Raw genomic sequence first — 18,417 nt, forward strand, 5'->3', positions numbered from 1 at the left:
GAGAAGGATGTGACATCGTTCAGTGAGAAGTGGAGCGTTGAAGATCTGCAGGAAAGGTCTCCTCCTCGCTGTTCGTGTTGTTTGTTACACCGAGATCTGAGCGAGATCGCAATCAATAAGTGCAGGTGCTATATGCATGCTGGAGCATACAAGCGCCGCTATCTGAGCGACCAAGCCTGGCGACCAGGTCATCCAGAGAACTAGCGATCAAGCTGTAGGGCTTTGCAAAACTTTGTTATCATGATCAACAGATTTGCTTTTGCTGCTGTAATCCGACCAAGAGCACCTGCGCTTTCAGAGAGTCGCACGATGTGGCGTTAGTCCAAGGGGTTCAACCGACCCGGGAATTACTGCCGCCAATAAACTTTCACTTCTCCCTCCATGGCCTTCACACATACAATCATCTTGTCATTAATTCGCCCAACTTGTACACACTCTTATGAGGAACAAAGTCAATGATCACTACCCACAATACCACTTGAACATCAAGACGATTTGTCAGAGAAAAAGGTACGGAACGCTATCCTGTAAAGTACACACTACGACATCGGGGCCGATATCGTACCAAACACTTCACGAACGCCCCTTATCTCGATCGCCGAGATAGAACCAAGCTTCACTCCAACCCCAGCGACACGGCTGTGTGTCCACTCCACTTTACATATGCATGTCTTCGTGGCTTCTGAGACGGTCAACTATCCACTGCAGAACTAAGCTCGTATGTGCATGACCACCATCTCTCACGTTCTCCTAGCAGCATCGGTTCCCCGGGGTCGTCTCCGCACGTCTCAGATACGGCAAACCTTATAAGCGACCTCGCTCACTACTTCAACTTCCACCAGCCTTACGGCCTTTCCCGAGTGACAGGAACGTTTCTAAGCGCCATCCCCTCTTCTGTCATGTTTGAAGACGCTCATTGCAAGCCAGACGGTAGAGTTTACGGCTTTTGTAAAGAGTTTTGAGTGCAGGTTTGCCGAACCTTTGAATCTCAAAGGGCGATTTCGGCCATCATCCTCCGCTGCGGATCGTTAAGATGCAGGACGGGCTCGGTCCGTTACCGGGCTAATCATGCGCCACGGTCTGCACCTTGGCCCAGTAAAGGAAGGAGATGACTACCCCTTCTCCCCAGTTGTGGCTTGCTTCAAACATGCCTTACAACTTTTCACGCCGGCTATACAGATGATCGGCATTGTTGTTTCCGGGTAACGAAAGCTCTACAAATGATCAGTACGATTCGAAGCGCAATGACGTGTGAATAGGATGATCGAGATTAGAAGCTGGAAAAGTACGATTGTAAGGTAGGTAAGCGATCATTCAGGAGCCGTCGTAAACCTTGTCGGCATGGCCGAGCGTCGAAAAGCGGCATGTCGCGAGTGAGCTTGTTGGCGCGTCGCTTGCGCAATAACGGGGCAGGTGGAGGTTACGAATAGGATGGGCATGGATCGACAGATGTCTTGAGTCGTGCCTGGATGTGTTTACGTATGAGTGCAGTTGTGCTAACCTAGATGCTGATACAAAGCGGGAGGCTGCTGTCGCCTGTCGCCACGCCGTAAGTGTGGTTGAGAGCGAGAGAAAGCGTCGGAGGAGTACCGAGTGTGGGTATATTGGCTGGCCTTGAACCGTAATTTGTCACCAAATTGAAGATCTAGACGTTGAGGTGGCATCCATACTAAGGGCTCGGGTACTGGAGTGAAAGTCGTTTACTCCATTGTCAGTATTAGTCTTATGCAGGTGTGTAAATACTTGATCAGGACGTACGATGACAAACGAAGATCTCATCTCTGGGCCTAAAGAGACAAGATGCCACCAGCAGAGACAATTGGATGTGATGAAACGTGAATATACTAGTAGAAAGGACGTGATCATGAACCCGAAGACAACTAGCTCTACAGTCCAAGGGAAACCGCTTTCCCGTTTTCGTGCCCTGAACGCCTAGTGACCCAACCCAGGGGATGGCTTCTCTAAGCCTCATACCAGACTCAATCGCACCTTTCTCTTTCCGGTGCTTTCTTCAAGCTCGTCCGTGATCCTGACAGTTACCTTCTCGAACAGCTCGATAGTCCTCTTAACATCGCCCTTGATACTCAACACATAGTTCTCGGCGTCAAAGTCAGCCTCCGGCTCCGGTGTAGCAAGATCCCTCAATCGAATGAGACTCTCGATACCAAATCTCGGTACAAAAACAACGAAGCCGTTGGAGAAGATCTTCATAATGAAACCTTCCTCGTTGATATCCTTGCCCTTGAGCGCCTGGCCGACGTAATACTCAATGGAAGCGCGACCGGCCATCTGTGCATTGCGATGGCGCACGTTGATGTTCTTGCATACAGCTTCCAGCTTGGCCTTTGACTGTAGGCTAGGGTCCAATTGCTCGTACTCGATAGCAGCAGCAAGCTGGCGATGTGCTTCGAGATCAGCATAGCGACGGATGGGGGATGTGAAGTGAGTGTAGATTTCGCTAGCAAGACCATAATGCCTGAATTCGGGATACGCTTGAGTTCCGGCGCAGAAATACTCAGCAGACATCATGCAACGTGTTGCCATAATCCTGACGAGAGTGTTGAAGAATGGGTCATTGGGATCAACACACTTGTCAAGTGAATCAGCCAAAGCTTTCGAGCTATCAGTCTTGAGCTCCATTCCCTTCTTGACCTTGAGCTGGTTATCCAGCTCTTCGAAATTCGTCTTAGGAGGGGCAGCGTGGCGACGGAGCAAAGCTGTTTGTGGAAAGGCCTCGTAGTTTTTTGCGGCAACACTAATGTTGGCGAGCAACATAAACTCCTCCACGAGCGAGTTGGTGTCAAGATGCTTCTTTGTCTGGACATCTGCCGGGTCTGAAGTTTCGGATTCAGTTCGGACCTTTACTTCTGGTGAAGATAGGTTCAATGCTCCGGCGTCCATTCGCTTTTGCTTCAGCTTCTTGGAGAGCATGAGCAGCGTCCGCATGCCGTTCGTGAGATCATCCTGCTGTGATTTATCGTCTATCCGGATTTGGGCTTGTTCGTAGCTGAATGCCTCTCTTGAACGAATAACAGACTTGGTGAAATACGAAGAAACGATGTCGGCGTCCTCAGTGACCTCCCAAATTACAGAGAAAGCGTAGCGCTCGACATATGGCTTCAGGGAACATAGATCTGTTCCAAGAAGCATAGGCAACATGTCAATGCGCTTGTCAACCAGGTAAACGGTCGTTCCACGTTGGCTGGCTTCCTTGTCCATCGCATTGTTCGGTTTGACGAAATGAGATACGTCTGCAATATGAACACCGACCTGGTAGTTACCGTTCGGTAACTTGTGGGCATGGAGAGCATCATCGATGTCAACACAACCAACAGGATCGATAGAGCATACCAAGAGGTCGCGAAGATCTTTACGCCCCTTCCAGCCTGGATCCTCCAAGCTAGCTGGTACCTTCCAATCATGGCCTTCAGCGGGTAAGCAGTCCAGAACCGTTTTGGGGAAAGGCTTGTATTGAACGTCCCACTCCAGTAGTAAAGCTTCGGTCTCTGCGCCCTTAGATTCAAGCTCGCCAAGCGATCGTACAAAATGGCCAACCGGATATCGGGAATCTTTATCCCAAGAATCGATCGTTGCCAGAACACGTTGACCAAGAAGTTCTCCAGCTTGTCGTGTTCGTATCCGAATTTTAGGTATGCGCTTGTCCATCGGAACGAGGAATACGGTCTGTTGCTGTCGACTCGATTTTGAAGAAGAGCGAACAGAGTCGCGATCGATGTGGCCGACGTATTGTCTCCAGTTTCGCTTGATGACACCTACTACACGCGCAGTCGGCTGTGGCCTGCCTTCCGTGCTTTGTCCATGGACACGCTTAACTTCCTCTTGTAACGCTCGTCGTTCTCGCTCTGGGATGACGTTCTCGCCTTCTTCAGCCTCTGCGTTGTCGTTCTTGTTCACTGTCTCCTCTTCAATGATCTTGGTTGAAGGCGCCTTCCACTGATCCTGAGGCAGTACCTCAACAACTACTACGTCGCCAGAGACAGCGCGATTGCTGTTCTCACGTCCTAGAATAAGGAGAGATTTATCGAAAGCAGGTACGTGGACTGAGCCTTCGAGGTAATTGTACGGGGAGACGTTGAAGATGCCTTGGTGTAAAGTGCCAGCTTTTACACCAGTCATCATCTTAGAGACTGTATAATGTTCCGAATAGAAGATCTCTGGCTTTTTCGACCTGACTTCCCGTTGCTCTTGCGCTGCGCTGATCATGTCTAGGAGCTCGTCCGAATTTTCCAAACCCGATACAAAGTCTGACAAAGTCTTGCCAGGAACCTTCTCGGCTTTAGCTTTGCGCAAGTTGTCCCTGTCATCGGTGATCATGACAACCGTAGGTATCCGCGTCTGCGTTTTGCTCCGCGCTTTAACAGCCTGTGTGATATGGTCATTGTACCATTGTACGGCTTTGCGAACAGCCCGGTCGTTTCGGTCATTGATGGTCTCTCCAGCTTCCCGCGCCACATACGTCTCTTGCCTGAATTCGTTGAAGAACACGTAGAAGCGCTTTCCTTCGTTCTTAGTCAGGGATATCAGACGATGATATAGAGGAAGTGAACGGTTCTTGACTTCCTCTAGTACAGTTTGGAGGACAATAACATCATGGAATGCGGTCTCAACTTCGAATAAGTCCATGCCAGTAAGAAAAGCATTTGTGTCCGGAATAAGATATTGGCCACTTGGGAAGTCCTTGGATCCTGCTGGCGTGTCTGAAAGGACAAATGGGGCGACTGACAAAGGTTAGTCTAACTCTGCACGTGAGGTTTTGCGACCGAACCTTTCTTGGAATAGTCCGTCGGCGCAATCTCTAGACATGCTCTGCAAAGATTGGACGAGCATGGAATGTCCTGTCGTAAATACAACTCTCTGACAATTTTCTGGACCTTGCCACTTTTGGTAGACCGCACGTAGACCTTGCTGGACAGGTTGGTTTCACCACGATCGGCAGCTGTCGACCGCTTCAGACTGAAGTACTCCATCTTTGGGGCAAGGTGTGTTGGTTGATGAGCGACGAAGGCGCGTGGTGTTGGTGTCTGGGAAAGATTGGTCGATGCCAAGATATCAAAAGATCCTAGCTCCACTACCTAGCTCCGCACCATGACGGAGCTCCCAGGTGGGCCCTCACAGCGACCAACATCACCTGGGCAGAGCTCCAATACCACGACTCCAGGCACCGAAGCCGCTCTATCGCTCACATCCTGCCCCCCTGCCACGGCCATCGCAATGTCTTCGCTAGATCCGCCGACGTACCTCACCTCGATCCAGAACAACATCCGCGCGCGGCCCATATCATGGGAAGGAGCTGTGCGAGCTAAGACCATCACCGACGAAGACCTCAAGAAGATTAAATCAATCGATAAAGTGCGCAAGGAACAGAGGAAACAGACCATCGAGTCTGATGTGGATAGCTTCGTGACGCTGTTAGTGGGCGGAAATGGATCGCAGAGCATCTTTGAGGCAGCTGCAAAGCGCCAAGACATCATTCACTACATGCTGGTCTTGTTGGGAGACATGATTGATGGTAGCAACGCGAACCTCTCTAGATCCAAGGCGAAGCTTACACAGTTCCAGACATACCTGCACTCACATCGGCTCTCGTCCAACACCCAGCGCCCTACAAGCCTTTCCTGCCGCTCTTGAAGGCTTCATCTAACAACGAAGACCCCGTACCGCTTCTGACGTCTTCCGTTCTGTCCGGCCTTCTATCGCAGGCTGTCAAGACGTCTTCCAAGAACACACCCCAGCTTGATGAGGCCTTAGCACAGCTCTTCACCTACCTCTCGACACTCGCAAAGGCATCCGACGCCGGTCTGCAGGATATCGCTGTACGGGAATATTCTGCCGTACTTCGCAGCACCAAATCAAGGTGCATATTCTGGAAGCAGAGGAAGGAGACACTTAGCCCTCTGTTTGATATTCTGCGGGCTGCAGCTGGGTCTGCCAAGGATACAGACTCAACCCTGTATAGTGGCGGTGCTAGTATCCGTACAACAGATGGTGGCATCTCTGGTGGTGTCGGTCTCCAGCTTCTGTACCACGTCTTGCTCGTCATCTGGCAGCTTAGCTTTGAGGGCGAGCTCGTAGGCGAAGGACTTCAGGAGTATGTTTACTCTTCTAAATCGCATTTCGCATTTACTAACAGCTTACAGGGAGCACGATATCGTCATTCTCTACACGCAACTCCTCAAGGTCTCGCCTAAGGAGAAGACCACTCGTCTTCTTCTTTCCACTCTCCTCAACCTTTTGACTACCAACCGCCAGACTCTTCTTCCAACAGCCGTGCTTGCTCGCCTACCCTCTCTTCTCTCAAGCCTAAAGTCACGACATCTAACCGACGAAGATGCGCTCGAAGATCTACAGGCCTTGAACGAGCTCCTCGAGGAGTACACCAAGACACAGACTACCTTTGATGAGTACGCTGCCGAGCTACAGTCGGGTCACCTTCGTTGGTCGCCACCGCATCGCAACCCTACCTTCTGGCGAGACAATGCGCGTCGCATCTTAGAAGAGGACAAGGGCGCACTACCCCGAAAACTTGCGGAGATTCTATCTAAGAGCTGGGAAAACGATAAGCAGGTATTGGCTATTGGGTGCAACGATGTCGCGTGCTTGGTCAAGGAGGTGCCAGAGAAGCGACAACAACTTGAAAAGCTGGGTCTGAAGGGCAGGGTTATGGAGCTGATGCAGGAGGCAGATGAGAGCGTACGGTGGGAGAGCTTGAGGGCAGTTGGCGAGTGGCTGCGGTACAGCTTCGAATCGAAGACCGAGCTTCCAGTCAGGTAATTAGTGTTGACTATGGGGACGATTGTGAGCACTGTCAAGCGTGTGAGTGTTTTTCTATATGTTTTCTCGTCTATACAGGGCCTCTCATAGAATGTCGGGCCCATACAGTACATGCTCGATCATCTCAAAGCCGTTTACATGCTCTCCCCTTCTTCGTATTTGAGATACAGATTGTCTGGCACCATGATATGCATGAACCTTTTGTGTACCGAAATGCCTTTCATTGAGATTTCCACCAGTTTTACGGAACCCAGACTATTGCGCCACTTACCTGTGTAAGCCATACAACTTCATGTGGCGATGTCCTAGGTAATGATATGCAGTATGATGGGTTACATTACGATCAAGAGTAAACAGAATTCGTGGGCTACATGAGCTAGTGACATGATGAGTGGCATTCAACTGAACCACTCTAATACTCTATTGACTCTCCATCCCCACTCTCTAGAATCAGTCGACTTGCTGACATGTGGGTCGTCGTTTCTGTTTAGATATCCCAGACCAGGTTTTAACTCCGTCAGAGAGATTTGAGTGTGAGTGAAGCGACATGAGGTGTAGGAAGGCAGGATCAACGACATGTTTGACAAAGTATGAAAACTGTTTATTTTGAAGTAACAAGATAGTTGATGAGTGATTTAAGCCGACCATGTGCCGACAACGGTTGTCAAACACACACTGCCTTGGAATAACTCTTGCTCTCCTCCAGGAGGTTAATGCGGTGAAAAGAGTTCACGGATTGCAAGAAGCCATAGAAAATGATATATTTTGTGAGAGTGTTGGGAACCTCAACCTTCTACTTTTCAATATCTATGGCCTTGTGTATAGGCCCAAACATATTACCACTATAGAAACCTCAGGTTGAAAAGCACGTCCAACCGATATGATATATTGAAGCTTTTTGTCATTAAAGAAAGTACGAATCGTTATCATCCATAGAAGAATCTGGTTGTTTGCATTCGGTGTCTCTCAACAATATTCTTGCATACTGCCATCCACGCTTTTCTCCGGGACACTGCCTTGATATTTACATCCTTCATGTAGAACCAGTTACCTATGCGGTTGAACTGAGGATATCGAGCAAACTGGTGATGTAACGGACAAGGCCTTCTGCTTGCTCAGTCCAACGTTCGTGCTCACCATGAAGAACCTCGTGTTATTCTTGACTTATTCCCCACCAATATCGCGCCCCGAAGGTATACATAGCATTCCCCTTCATCAACTTATCGATCATGTAACACTATATCTCTTGAAGATAAGTTTTATGACCTAGAGTACGACACAATGAAAACGAGCATCTTCGTGAATTGATTACATGCTCCGCATCACAATGTACATATGGTCTTGCTCGCTATCACTTTCCAATTCCGGCTAAACCAGCAGCCTTCGAAACCACACGATCTCGGCTCCCCTGCTGAGTTCCGTCAACTCTTCCCTCGTCCCCAATCTTATCGCGACTCCACCATCTCAACTTCGTGAATATTTGAGATCCGGATGCAGTACCCGCTCCAATAGCAAGCCCGAGCCCATCTAAACCTTCTCCAAGCCAGTCATCTCGGCACCTACCATGTCTCTCTTCTTTCTGATACCATCACACGTATCCTAGCGTGCTATCCCGTCTCCCCTGACGGTATCCTGCGTGAACGACTGATTAGCAGGACAAAAAGAGTTTAGGGATCGAAAATTTGCTTCTTTCCCGTATTTAGAGTCTTCGGATTTATATGTGCATAGACGCCAATGCGCACAGGACAAACGCTATTTACTTCCTCGTCCGTGACATACTCGGCATTCTCCTAGCCTGAGATATGTTTCCCTTGCGGATCATGCGGAATCTACCGTCCCCTAGTTTGTGGAATCGAAACATGCTAGTATGTTGGTTTTTCTACCAAACTTGGTCATAGGGGTTGGGTTTGTCTACTCAGAAGTGGTCATGACGGCAGTCGAAACGTCCTTTTGTGCTTTTAAGATGATCTTCGTGTGGCTTTCATAGTCTCCGGGTAGCGAGTTCGATCTCTGTATGGCCAGGAGATGTCTTCCGCCTCTTCACAAAGCTTCTATGAAAAGATACTGTATCGCGTTGATTGTCAGAAAGAGGAAATCCACGAAGTTTGGTCGTCAGACGCTGGTTCCGAGTTCTCAATGAAACTACAGTGATCCGCGCACATGCAGGTACAGAGTTTGATTCACGGTCGCGGGTATTCCGTGAACCACTTGAGGGTTATGCTGTATCCTTGGTACCGTCAACTCTGGTTTGCGGGACCGATGTGAAACTACCGCAAAATCTGGTAGAATGCAGGTACAGGTCCCAAGTACCAGATTGTAGTATCGATAGAAGCGACCGAGTTTCCGTCACGGCGTCACCCGTGTCGTCCGTGGATTGTATTGTGGAATGCTGTGATGCCTGTTGGGTCTGCTTTCAGCTTTGATCACATCAACCTTTGGTTCTTCAAATCGATAGGAAACTAAGTATCACCGCTTCTTGCTCGTGTCAAGTACTAGATGGGTGCGCAAGCCTTGAGGCATTGATCTGTCACTTTTCGGGTTGGGGGCTGGGAACCATTGGCTTGGCAGACACCATTTCTTTTCTGACAGATCTCTCCGAGGAGGATAAAGTCCGGTTATAGCGAGTCACTATAGATGCCGAGTCAAGCGAGCGAGCAAAAAAAGCGACACTACGTCGAATAATCTCGGATGGGTCGCCGACTATCACAGTGATTGCTTTTTGCGCCCTTGGTAGCTGCTTTGAAGCCGAAGGGAGATCCGACACTGGCCCAAGAGTTTGTATTGCGGATAAAATTTCCATGAGCCAGGTCGATGCGAAAAGAAGAACAATGATCGTCACGCATCCAAGCCACATTGGCGTTGATGGCGGTTGTCTCGGTTGCCGCGATGCTTTAGTCATGCTGGTGTAGGTGTTCAAACCCTTTAGAGCCAAGTAGGTGATTTCGCTGCCTACCAGTAGCGTGCGAACAAGAGAGAAGTTAGAGGAAGAAAGAACCAACAATAAGATTTGCATGCGTCCAATTGCAGTGGCAGCAGGAATCGCCTGGACGTAGGGTCAGCCGCCATATTTCCTAGTGACGCAGGCTGAATTTTCGCAACTTCACCGTGAGAACTACCTACCTAGGCAAGTAAGTAGATCCTTAAGATCCAGGATCCGATTGTTCGTACCGATCGTAGGATCGCGGATCTACCCTGCGATTAGTTACTCAGCTAGAGATTCAGAGTCCGTGGCCGCTATATGGAGACGGCGTTGAATGCCGTTGGCTTGGTCATCTCAAATTCCTTTTCAATCTTTCGGATGCCTGAGTTTAAAGGTGTCGGTCCGAATGCAGTAGCCGCCCATGCGACGCAATGAGGACTGATCCCAGACCACGGGATATGGCCCTAATACCAGACTAGCAGCATGCAATTGTAACGGCGCTGTGATTCACCTGCATGCATCGTAGGTATCCACTTTGATCTGTGTCTACAACAAACATTCGCATGACAGAAACCCATGCCGACCTATTGAGGAGTGCCAGCGACGGGTGATGCGCGATCCATGTGTGAAAAAGTAACAGAAGCGCATGGCAGCCACACACGTCTCTCGGTTTAGTGCGCAGCGAGCGTGTATGGATGGACCACTTGAAACTGACACGACGACGATAATTGCATTTTCCGATGGAATCGAAAGAGATTGGCTGGATAGGTGAAAAGGGTCCAGACATATTGCACGTCAATACCAGACCTTCAGACTTGGGACCGACTATAACCAAGCTAAGAAGACCAAAGGGCTAAATTACCCAAATAGCGGGGTCCGTCTTCCTTTACGAGGTACGGTGAACCTTCTTACCGTTTCTGCAGGGGGTCCTGTAAGCCAGCTTACTAAACGCTCATTGTTCTGTGGTCGTTGTATGGACGGCAACAATTGCCGCCTATATGAGAATCCATGTGGCAATCTGTTGAGATTTACGTATGCAGGTCATAGTACAGTACATACGCCGAGGGACCCCAGGGTAACACGCTGATATCCCGTGCCCATAGGAAATCCAGTTCATCATGGCAAAAGTGGATATAGATCGAAAGAGGCATCCGTGCTCCGACGCCGTTTGATGCATACGTACATACAGGACATGACTCCGAAAAACTTTCCACGCGTATGTATGCAACGTAGGCTCTAAGCGAGATGCATTGCCATGTAACCTTTGCTCTCCGCTTCGCAAAAGCAAATGTTGCAGGCAGCGGGAAGGAACGAATCCGCGCCCATCACGTGGCCGCAGCGTGAGATTCGTAGTGGGAAAAGCAATCACACGTACAAGCGGTGGTCGTTGGACCGTTGAGACGACCGCGGAGGGCAGACGTAACCGTGCATACTGACCGATGATATGGGCTTGTCAGCGCAGAAGAAAGCATGATAATCATCTTACCCGATATACGTTGAGCCGCAACCTTAGGCCACTTGCACTGCAGCCAGCTTGAAAGCCGCCGGAGTAGATCCGACAGGTGGAAGAAACCCTGCCTGCCTCGAATCTGCCTATTCCCGTCACGGAGTCAAAGCCAAACGACATGAATGAACCGCAACAGCAATAACGTCAACCACGTATATGTCTGGGCAATGGGACTGTGCGTCTATAGACTTTTGGTAGCATGGTAGGCTACGCAAGATAACCGAGCCATCGAGTCCCTTTCGCGCGAATCGATGATGCATCGTGGTCTGAGCTCGGTCCAGTGCAGCCGTCCGCTCCCGCACCCGGTCTCTGTTCGACCATGTGTCGCAAAACCCATGAACCATGTCTTTCCTCATGCTTAGACTGTAGGTTAGACGCACGTCGTCATTCACGCAGGTGGTGAATCGACCCCTGGCGGTTGATGGCGCCGATCAGATGCATGCGCAGGAAGCAATTGGGGTACATGGAGCGACATGACACATTCTCACGTTCTGGGGTGCAGATTCCGACACAAAGCCATCTGCTGTTCGACATGTCCATGTCGCTGGCTGCAGACCCTGCCTGATACCAATGTCATCTCTGCATAGCCAAGTGTTTTACAGTCACAAGCCTTTACCGAGTGCGATAGATTCATTCCGTATTTGCGCAATGGGTAATATTATTAATAATGAAAGGATACGTGAAGAAGATCCTTCCTGTCATGCGTCCCGAAGCGTAATGGTAGCGCATTTCTACCTGTTCCTCCAATATCCCAGAGCACCAGCTTGCGGGAGCATAACTTGCGTCCCTTCCAATGATGCAAATGACTGCAAATCAGTAACCAAAACACGAAACAAGGTGTTGGGGAATCTGGGGGAATCTTGTGCAAAAAGCTATAACTAAAACCACCACGAATAAGACGACTGGGACGGGGATCTGCTAATACTGACAAAGAATGCGAAAAAAGACGATGTGACAATCTGATCCGGAAACGTCGTTTTCCAGCAATGCAAGAAATGAATCTCCTTCAAATATTCCATGCACTCTTGCCCGCAAATCCATGCAAATACTGCCAAGCCGCAAAGTACTGTGGGGTATCCATGCGATGCGAAGATATAGCAGGTGAACGGACGTCCAGGTTTCATCAACGAAGTCAACGTGCGTTCCAAAGTCGCCACGAGGAAATAACAGCCGAGCTCGTAGTAAGGGAATAAAGGAATGGCACTGTGTACCGCATCCATCGTGCTTTCGTATTGTCGTATTTGTTGCTTAGCGTGTTCGTCACCGTCTCGTATGTCGTGATTTCATTGTTGCTGGTGGAGCGAGGAGCGGAGTGAAAAGCAAGATAGGATGAGCCTAGTGTACAGAGTGCAACGAAGAATGAATTGCGGCAGGTAGCCCCTGGTGTCGATCGGAGCATGGACAATTGAATTCCAATAATGATGCCAAATCAGACCATCGTTCGTGGACTCAAGAATGAATTCGGCTCATGATGCGGTAGTGCCGCTTTTGACAACACATCATAGGGTTGTGGCCATTCCTAGTATGTCGACCACCCTCCCTGTTGTGGAGCCTGTGGAGGTGCCCAGCCAGGCATGCCAGGCTGTTGACTGGCAGCACTTTGGTGTTGCATAAACTGGTGAGGGCTCGGGCTGGGTTGGTAAGGGTTTTGTCCCATAGCCTGGTACCCGGGATCCCCGCCAGGCATAGAGCCTCCCATAGCACCCATAGTCTGGTACTGTTGCACAGGTGTGCCATGCATGGAGGCACTGCTTTGGGCATGGTGGAGTTGTGGTGAGGCATGCATGGGAGACTGCTGCGGAAGTGGCGACTGCTGTGGTCGTTGCGCATATTGCTGCATGTTGTGCTGTTGGGAGAGCGGAGAGGGCTGTGGTGGTCCTCCTTGCCACATGTGTGATGGAGGGTACCCATGGCCTGGGTTTTGTTGGACACCTGGAAGCATGCCTCCAGGACCCATGTTAGAGGCGTTCATGCCCTGGGGCATTCCAATGCTTGGTGGACGGCGGTGCATCTGGTCCGCACGGAGAGGTGTGTGTTGCTGAGCCATGGGTGAAGGTACCATGTTGTTTTGGGGCATAGGCTGCGGGCGGTACGCTTGAGGACCCATGGGCTGTCCAGGCCTCTGTGGCGTCTGTGCTGGCATTCCGTACTGATTTCCTGGCATGCTGACAGCTGTCGAGGGCATGCGTGGAGACTGCACGGCTTGAGTAACCTGCGGGGCGTGCTCTCCTTCGGCGGTTCCTGGACGGTTCGGCTGGACGGGCGGCTCGTGGGGACGTTGCCAGACATCGTTGAGATAGTCCTTGCGGTGCTTGCGTTGCTGCTCTAGCTGCTTGTTGACCTCGGCTGTTTGCGCGGCTGCATTGAGAATTTCGCCAGACGGAGTTGGCCTTGTCATGTCCTGATACGGGGCGCCCTGCATCTCATGTCGTGGACGTTGTACGCCACTGTAGTCTCGAGGCTGCAGGTCAGCCGTTGTGCGCTGGTTGTATGCGTCTGCGTTTGTGGAGGGCATGCTTCCTGGTGCGGGGTTGAGACCGCCAAATGGCTGCAGAGGGTTGATCGCAGCGCCCAGGTAGTCTTGATTGTTGCCTGTGTATGCTCCTGGGTGGGCAAAAGCCATGGCACTGGCGTGGTTCGCTTCGGCTGCGGCTGCCTCTCTTGCTTTTGCTGCACCTGGCCTCTTCTCACCCGCCGCGTCTTCCTCGGTAAAACCCTGCTTCCGTGCCTTGCTCTCCCAGTAGTCGTCGCGCACACGTCGGCCGTTGACGATCAATCTGCTTCCGAACTGTCTGAACATGGATCGGGCAGTGACAATGGCAATCTGTCTGGACCGATACGAGTATGGCAGAATCTCCTGGTGGATGAGGTCGTCCTTCTCGGCCTGCGTGGCGATGATCTTGTACAGAGAGCGGTTTTTGTTGAAAAGTAGATACGAGTCACGGTAACCTAGAACACGCGCGCATTCGGTTGCGAGCATGAAGAGCTTCTCGCCTCTGTTGGGGACGAAGAAAGTGCGACAGCGGTATTCGCGGCCGTCAAGTGGGTGACCTTGTTGCGTAACCTTCCTTTCTCCAGCCTCGTCAATTTCGCGCGGTATGTATTCGTCGCCTTCGGCATTGAGCTGGTCGGTAGTGTGGTCGCGCACAGTGGGTAGCGCCTTGATGACGGCGGGCTTGGTGGGTGTTCCCTTGGCGGATGGCGAGGTCTGGGGAGGCGATGCTTGGGGCAGGGCTGTTGTCTGTGATTGCGGTGTTTGCACGGGCGGCGCGATGCCGGTCTGTTGCGGCGATCCGGCATAGGGCGGCCTGGTGGCCTTGGGAGGGCGACCGCGACTGCGTTTGTTGTTGGGCGTGTCATCGCCCTGGATGTCGTAGTTGCTCTCTGGCGAGCGACTGCGCTTCAGGCTGCCTCGCGATGCTTGCTGTTGCTGTGCGACGGGCTGCGTCGGGCCTCCGAAGACGTCTGGCTTTGGTCAACAATTGCTCGCGGGAGGCTGCGTCGGATGTAACAGACGCGCAAGCCAGTGCCTGCGACGGACGAGGGGGACGCGACTACTTACGCGACGGGTCAATGGTGCCAGGCGGATCCATGATGCCGTTGGCAAAACCACCATTCGACATGATTTGTATAGGGTGTTGCACATGCACTGAGTACATTCAGGCGGCACAAGAGCAACCGAGCTCGAAGGAAGCTTCCGTCGAGCGTCGCGAAGCTCAAAGGGTGGCCAATGGGCGCGGCGCAGGTAGTAGGGCTAGACGCACGGGAATCCGCAGCGGTCGCTGGGGATCATGTGTTGGTGAGTGATGGGAGACGGGCAGTGTGTCGGCGCGGCGAACCAAGGTTCAAGTTCGGCAGGTGCGGGTGGGGCCAAGACTCGCCGGGAAGGCGCGTTCGGTGGCTACGGACGGGGATGGCGACACCACTCAGGCAGACGAGCTCAATAACTACGGAAGATTCTGAACGTCGCGGAAAATGCCAGAACAGGTGGTACAAGCACGGGCAAATATTGGTAGAGCTGCGCGCAATGTTCCGACGGCGCTGGCTGATCGATATACTGCTCGTGGACTAGGACGCGGTTAGGTTTGAGCTTCAGGTGACGGCGCGAAAACAGGCCATGTGAGGGCTGCACTGCGAACAGCCGCTGTAAGGGTGACTCGCAGCAGGCAGGGCCGAGCAGGGCAAGACAGGGCAGGGCAGGACAGATGGAGCGAGCGAACGGTTGGGGGAACGAACCTTGGGCGGTGCAGGCTGTCTAACCAGCGACGGGAGCAGGAGCCCTTGGTGCAAGATATGTATGGGCGGCTGTACGGGCTGTATGGGCGTATGTGTGGGCGATTGGCGCGGCGCTGCGTGGTGCGGGAGCAAAGACCACTGGGTGCTGCTGCAACTGGGAAGTCGGGTTATGGTGAATTACGAAATGGGAGCGAAGCCCAATCTGATATGCCCTGCAACCCCAGCAGCTGACGGCCCGCGCGGCGGACGTCGACAGTCTTCGTCTAGTGAGCAAATGGCACGCACTGACAATGGCGACAAGCTTCAGGCATTAGAGGCGCTGCAGTGTGATAAAAAGTGGCTCTCCCGCGGCCCTGCACGAGCCGGTGGCTTTTCACTACCTCGAGAGCGCAGAGCGCACGGAGCCGAACAGCATTACTTGCATCATGCTGCGAGATAGCGACCGCTAGCTTGGATCTTGCTCTCGATATTCCGTCTCCACTCCAGAGCCAAGCACCCGAGCGCGCCGGGCCTTGTTCTCTCATGCTCGATGCTTTCTGCGCGAACGCGAGGCCTGGGTCAGACGCGCTGCCTATCCTGTAGTCTCCACCACTCACAAGTCCGCCTGCTGCTGATTGAGCAGCTCCCGACAAGGCGACCGTGTCAGCAGGCTGCTATCGAATCATTGATTTTAGACCCGTGGGCCTGCAGCCCGCCCAAGACAGACTACGCTGCCGCCTGCATTGGCGGCCGCAGTCGTCATGCATTCGACCTTCTCACTCTATCAATCAACCCGTATCGTCTGACTCCTCAGCGCCCGTAGCCAATTCCCCCCAGCCCGCTCATGCTTGCCGCAACAGCCGAATAAGGAAGCCCAACTTTATTGCGCTGCATCTGTCAAAAGCAGTAGTCCTCATCTTGGACGCGCTTCTGCTGCCTGCTCTGCTCGTATTCCCGCTACTCCGTCAAGACGTCTAAAAATGATGCGCTGATCGCCGACCTTTGCTTGTCCTGTGCAATTCGTTTTCCTCTAGCATTTCCTAGGCCCAGTTGAGGCTCGTCCTCTCGTAGCGCCGTCGGTCTTCGCGGGCCTATGGGCAGTGCTGCAGCTGAAAGCTCCAAGCGCATCCATAGCATCGGAATCGCTTCCTACTCTCTCCTCTGGCCCAAGCATCCAGTTGCAACGCTTGGACGCTTCGATATTCATTCTTCGTTCCGTGTGGACAGCAGATTCATCGCAGAGTTGGCGATCTGTTCCACCAAGCGACCCGTTCCCCGCCGAACCAACAAGGGCAGAAGTGTCAATGACCCTTGGCCTGCCCGTGCTGTAACCGATCCCCACCATGCTACCTTGCCCGTATCTCACATCCCTTCCGCAGCTCGCGCCACTGCCTTAGCGGGAGTCGAAACGCCATGTCCGTTCGTCTTTCCTGTCCTAAGCGCTGTCTAACTCACTTTGTCCGTGCGCCGTGTTGTTGACATGCTCTTGAAACTACGCGAGTTCAAGACGTAATCTATCTGGACGGACCACAGACTGTGTCCATCTGTAGGCCTGGATGCCGGCATCCGCTTCGGCATCTTGGAGCACGCAACCTTTCGCGTCTCTCTCCTGACGCGTTTGAGGAGGCTGTGCCACATTATTCCATGTCTTAGACCCTGAGGCCCCAGTTTGTCATCTGCCTCTCTCTGCAGGGTCTAAGCCAATTGAGAAGTGTTTGCCATTCTTTGTTTGCTAAAGCCCTTCTTGCGTCCGAACTCGGTACTGTCCAGTGGGGTATGAAGAAACAACACGGACGATCAGTCTTCTTGAACAGAGTGATGTGAACAGAGTGCAGTCGCTTATATCCGTACCCTTCGTAAACCGGGATTACCACACAAGTGGGACATGTCGTCCTTGTTCTATGGTCCGACACCTGCCACATATGTCGTGAGTGTCAACGCGAGAACGGCTCCAAGTCCTCTACCTACTCTACCCCTCGTTAGCATCGTACCGACCTTTGACGTCTACCGTCATATTAACAAACCCGCTCACCGCTGTCATGACATCTGCAGTGCGCTAACTACAAGGATCGTTGAAACATTCCAACGCGAATTCAAGTATTAGACCTAGTCGATACCTTGGCGGGGCACTACGGGCAGGCTAGGATAGCTGCTTGATCATATGACAGCTGTATCCACTGTCTTGGATCCCAGCGTCGGGAGACGTCAGACGCCAAAGTCGTCCCACGTTCAAGTTAGATTGAAGATCGCGGCGTACGGCGGTTGTATCCGTACCATGATATCGAGGCCATTTAATGTCGAGGCCTCGTTTCAGAAATCCGAGGAAATGGAATGGGTAGGACCACCCACTGGTGAGTGCTTGTTCTTGCAGCCAACTGCGGATGTCCCGCAGGCTAGCACTGTACATGGCTTCCGTTTGGCTTCCTGTATGAAAGCCACATGCAGCGGGTTGTACAACTTCAGCGGTGAAGCACATCTCTTCTCCATCGGCTTTTGGAACACCGAAGTAAAAACAAACGTTGCTGCATTACCACGTACACACACAGATCCGTCATGCAGAACTGTAATCAGACGTCCAATAATAGGATATGTGATCGTCCACAGCGAGCTCACTGTTTATGCTCAGGTTTCGCCAGCAATGGCCGGTTAACTTGCAAGATGGCCATTTCATGACTTTGAAATCAGGAAGATGATAGGCGCTAGTGGCTTCGGCATACCCCCGAGTTTCGCTAGCAAGTAGCTACGCTACCCACACCCTAAAGACGAACCCCAACCCCTCTGGATCTCCAATCCTGCCGGGCGATGTAGTTCCATCCATGTTGTAGCATTGAGCTAGGCAAACTGCGTTCGAACGGTGAGGCGGTCCACTCTAGAGTGGGGAAGCGTGGCGAGGCTGCATCAACGTTCGAGGTAGTTGCGGCCAATCATCAGACCAGATCCAGTATTCGTTCGACGAAGAGACGGTCAGGTGCTACCAGTTACG

General features: G+C 51.9%; 4 protein-coding genes across 4 annotated transcripts; 1 reads left to right on the forward strand and 3 right to left on the reverse strand.

Moving 5' to 3' along the window:
• Positions 1 to 1,968: 1,968 nt before the first annotated feature.
• On the reverse strand, positions 1,969 to 4,988 carry CC77DRAFT_932769 (RNB-domain-containing protein; the record flags this gene model as incomplete). The annotated part of the gene is made up of 2 exons (XM_018534276.1): positions 1,969 to 4,739; positions 4,787 to 4,988. 2 exons carry the CDS (start codon positions 4,986 to 4,988, stop codon positions 1,969 to 1,971), a joined length of 2,973 nt encoding a protein of 990 aa, XP_018387448.1.
• Positions 4,989 to 5,232: 244 nt separating this feature from the next.
• On the forward strand, positions 5,233 to 6,792 carry CC77DRAFT_932170 (ATPase, V1 complex, subunit H; the record flags this gene model as incomplete). Its single annotated transcript, XM_018534249.1, has 3 exons — positions 5,233 to 5,530; positions 5,575 to 6,109; positions 6,159 to 6,792. The coding sequence occupies 3 exons, from the start codon at positions 5,233 to 5,235 to the stop codon at positions 6,790 to 6,792; spliced, it is 1,467 nt and encodes a 488-aa protein (XP_018387449.1).
• Positions 6,793 to 11,928: 5,136 nt separating this feature from the next.
• On the reverse strand, positions 11,929 to 12,588 carry CC77DRAFT_775371 (hypothetical protein). The gene has a single exon (XM_018533137.1). It carries the CDS (start codon positions 12,437 to 12,439, stop codon positions 12,098 to 12,100), a length of 342 nt encoding a protein of 113 aa, XP_018387450.1. The 5' UTR covers positions 12,440 to 12,588; the 3' UTR covers positions 11,929 to 12,097.
• Positions 12,589 to 15,176, reverse strand: CC77DRAFT_775375 (RSC complex subunit Rsc7). Its single transcript, XM_018533138.1, has 2 exons — positions 14,782 to 15,176; positions 12,589 to 14,684 (listed from the first exon to the last, which is right to left on the reverse strand). Exons 1-2 carry the CDS (start codon positions 14,876 to 14,878, stop codon positions 12,739 to 12,741), a joined length of 2,043 nt encoding a protein of 680 aa, XP_018387451.1. The 5' UTR covers positions 14,879 to 15,176; the 3' UTR covers positions 12,589 to 12,738.
• Positions 15,177 to 18,417: the final 3,241 nt, after the last annotated feature.

This window comes from Alternaria alternata (assembly GCF_001642055.1).
Source record: "Alternaria alternata strain SRC1lrK2f unplaced genomic scaffold CC77scaffold_7, whole genome shotgun sequence".
In the NCBI taxonomy this organism is placed as follows: Eukaryota; Fungi; Ascomycota; class Dothideomycetes; order Pleosporales; family Pleosporaceae; genus Alternaria; species Alternaria alternata.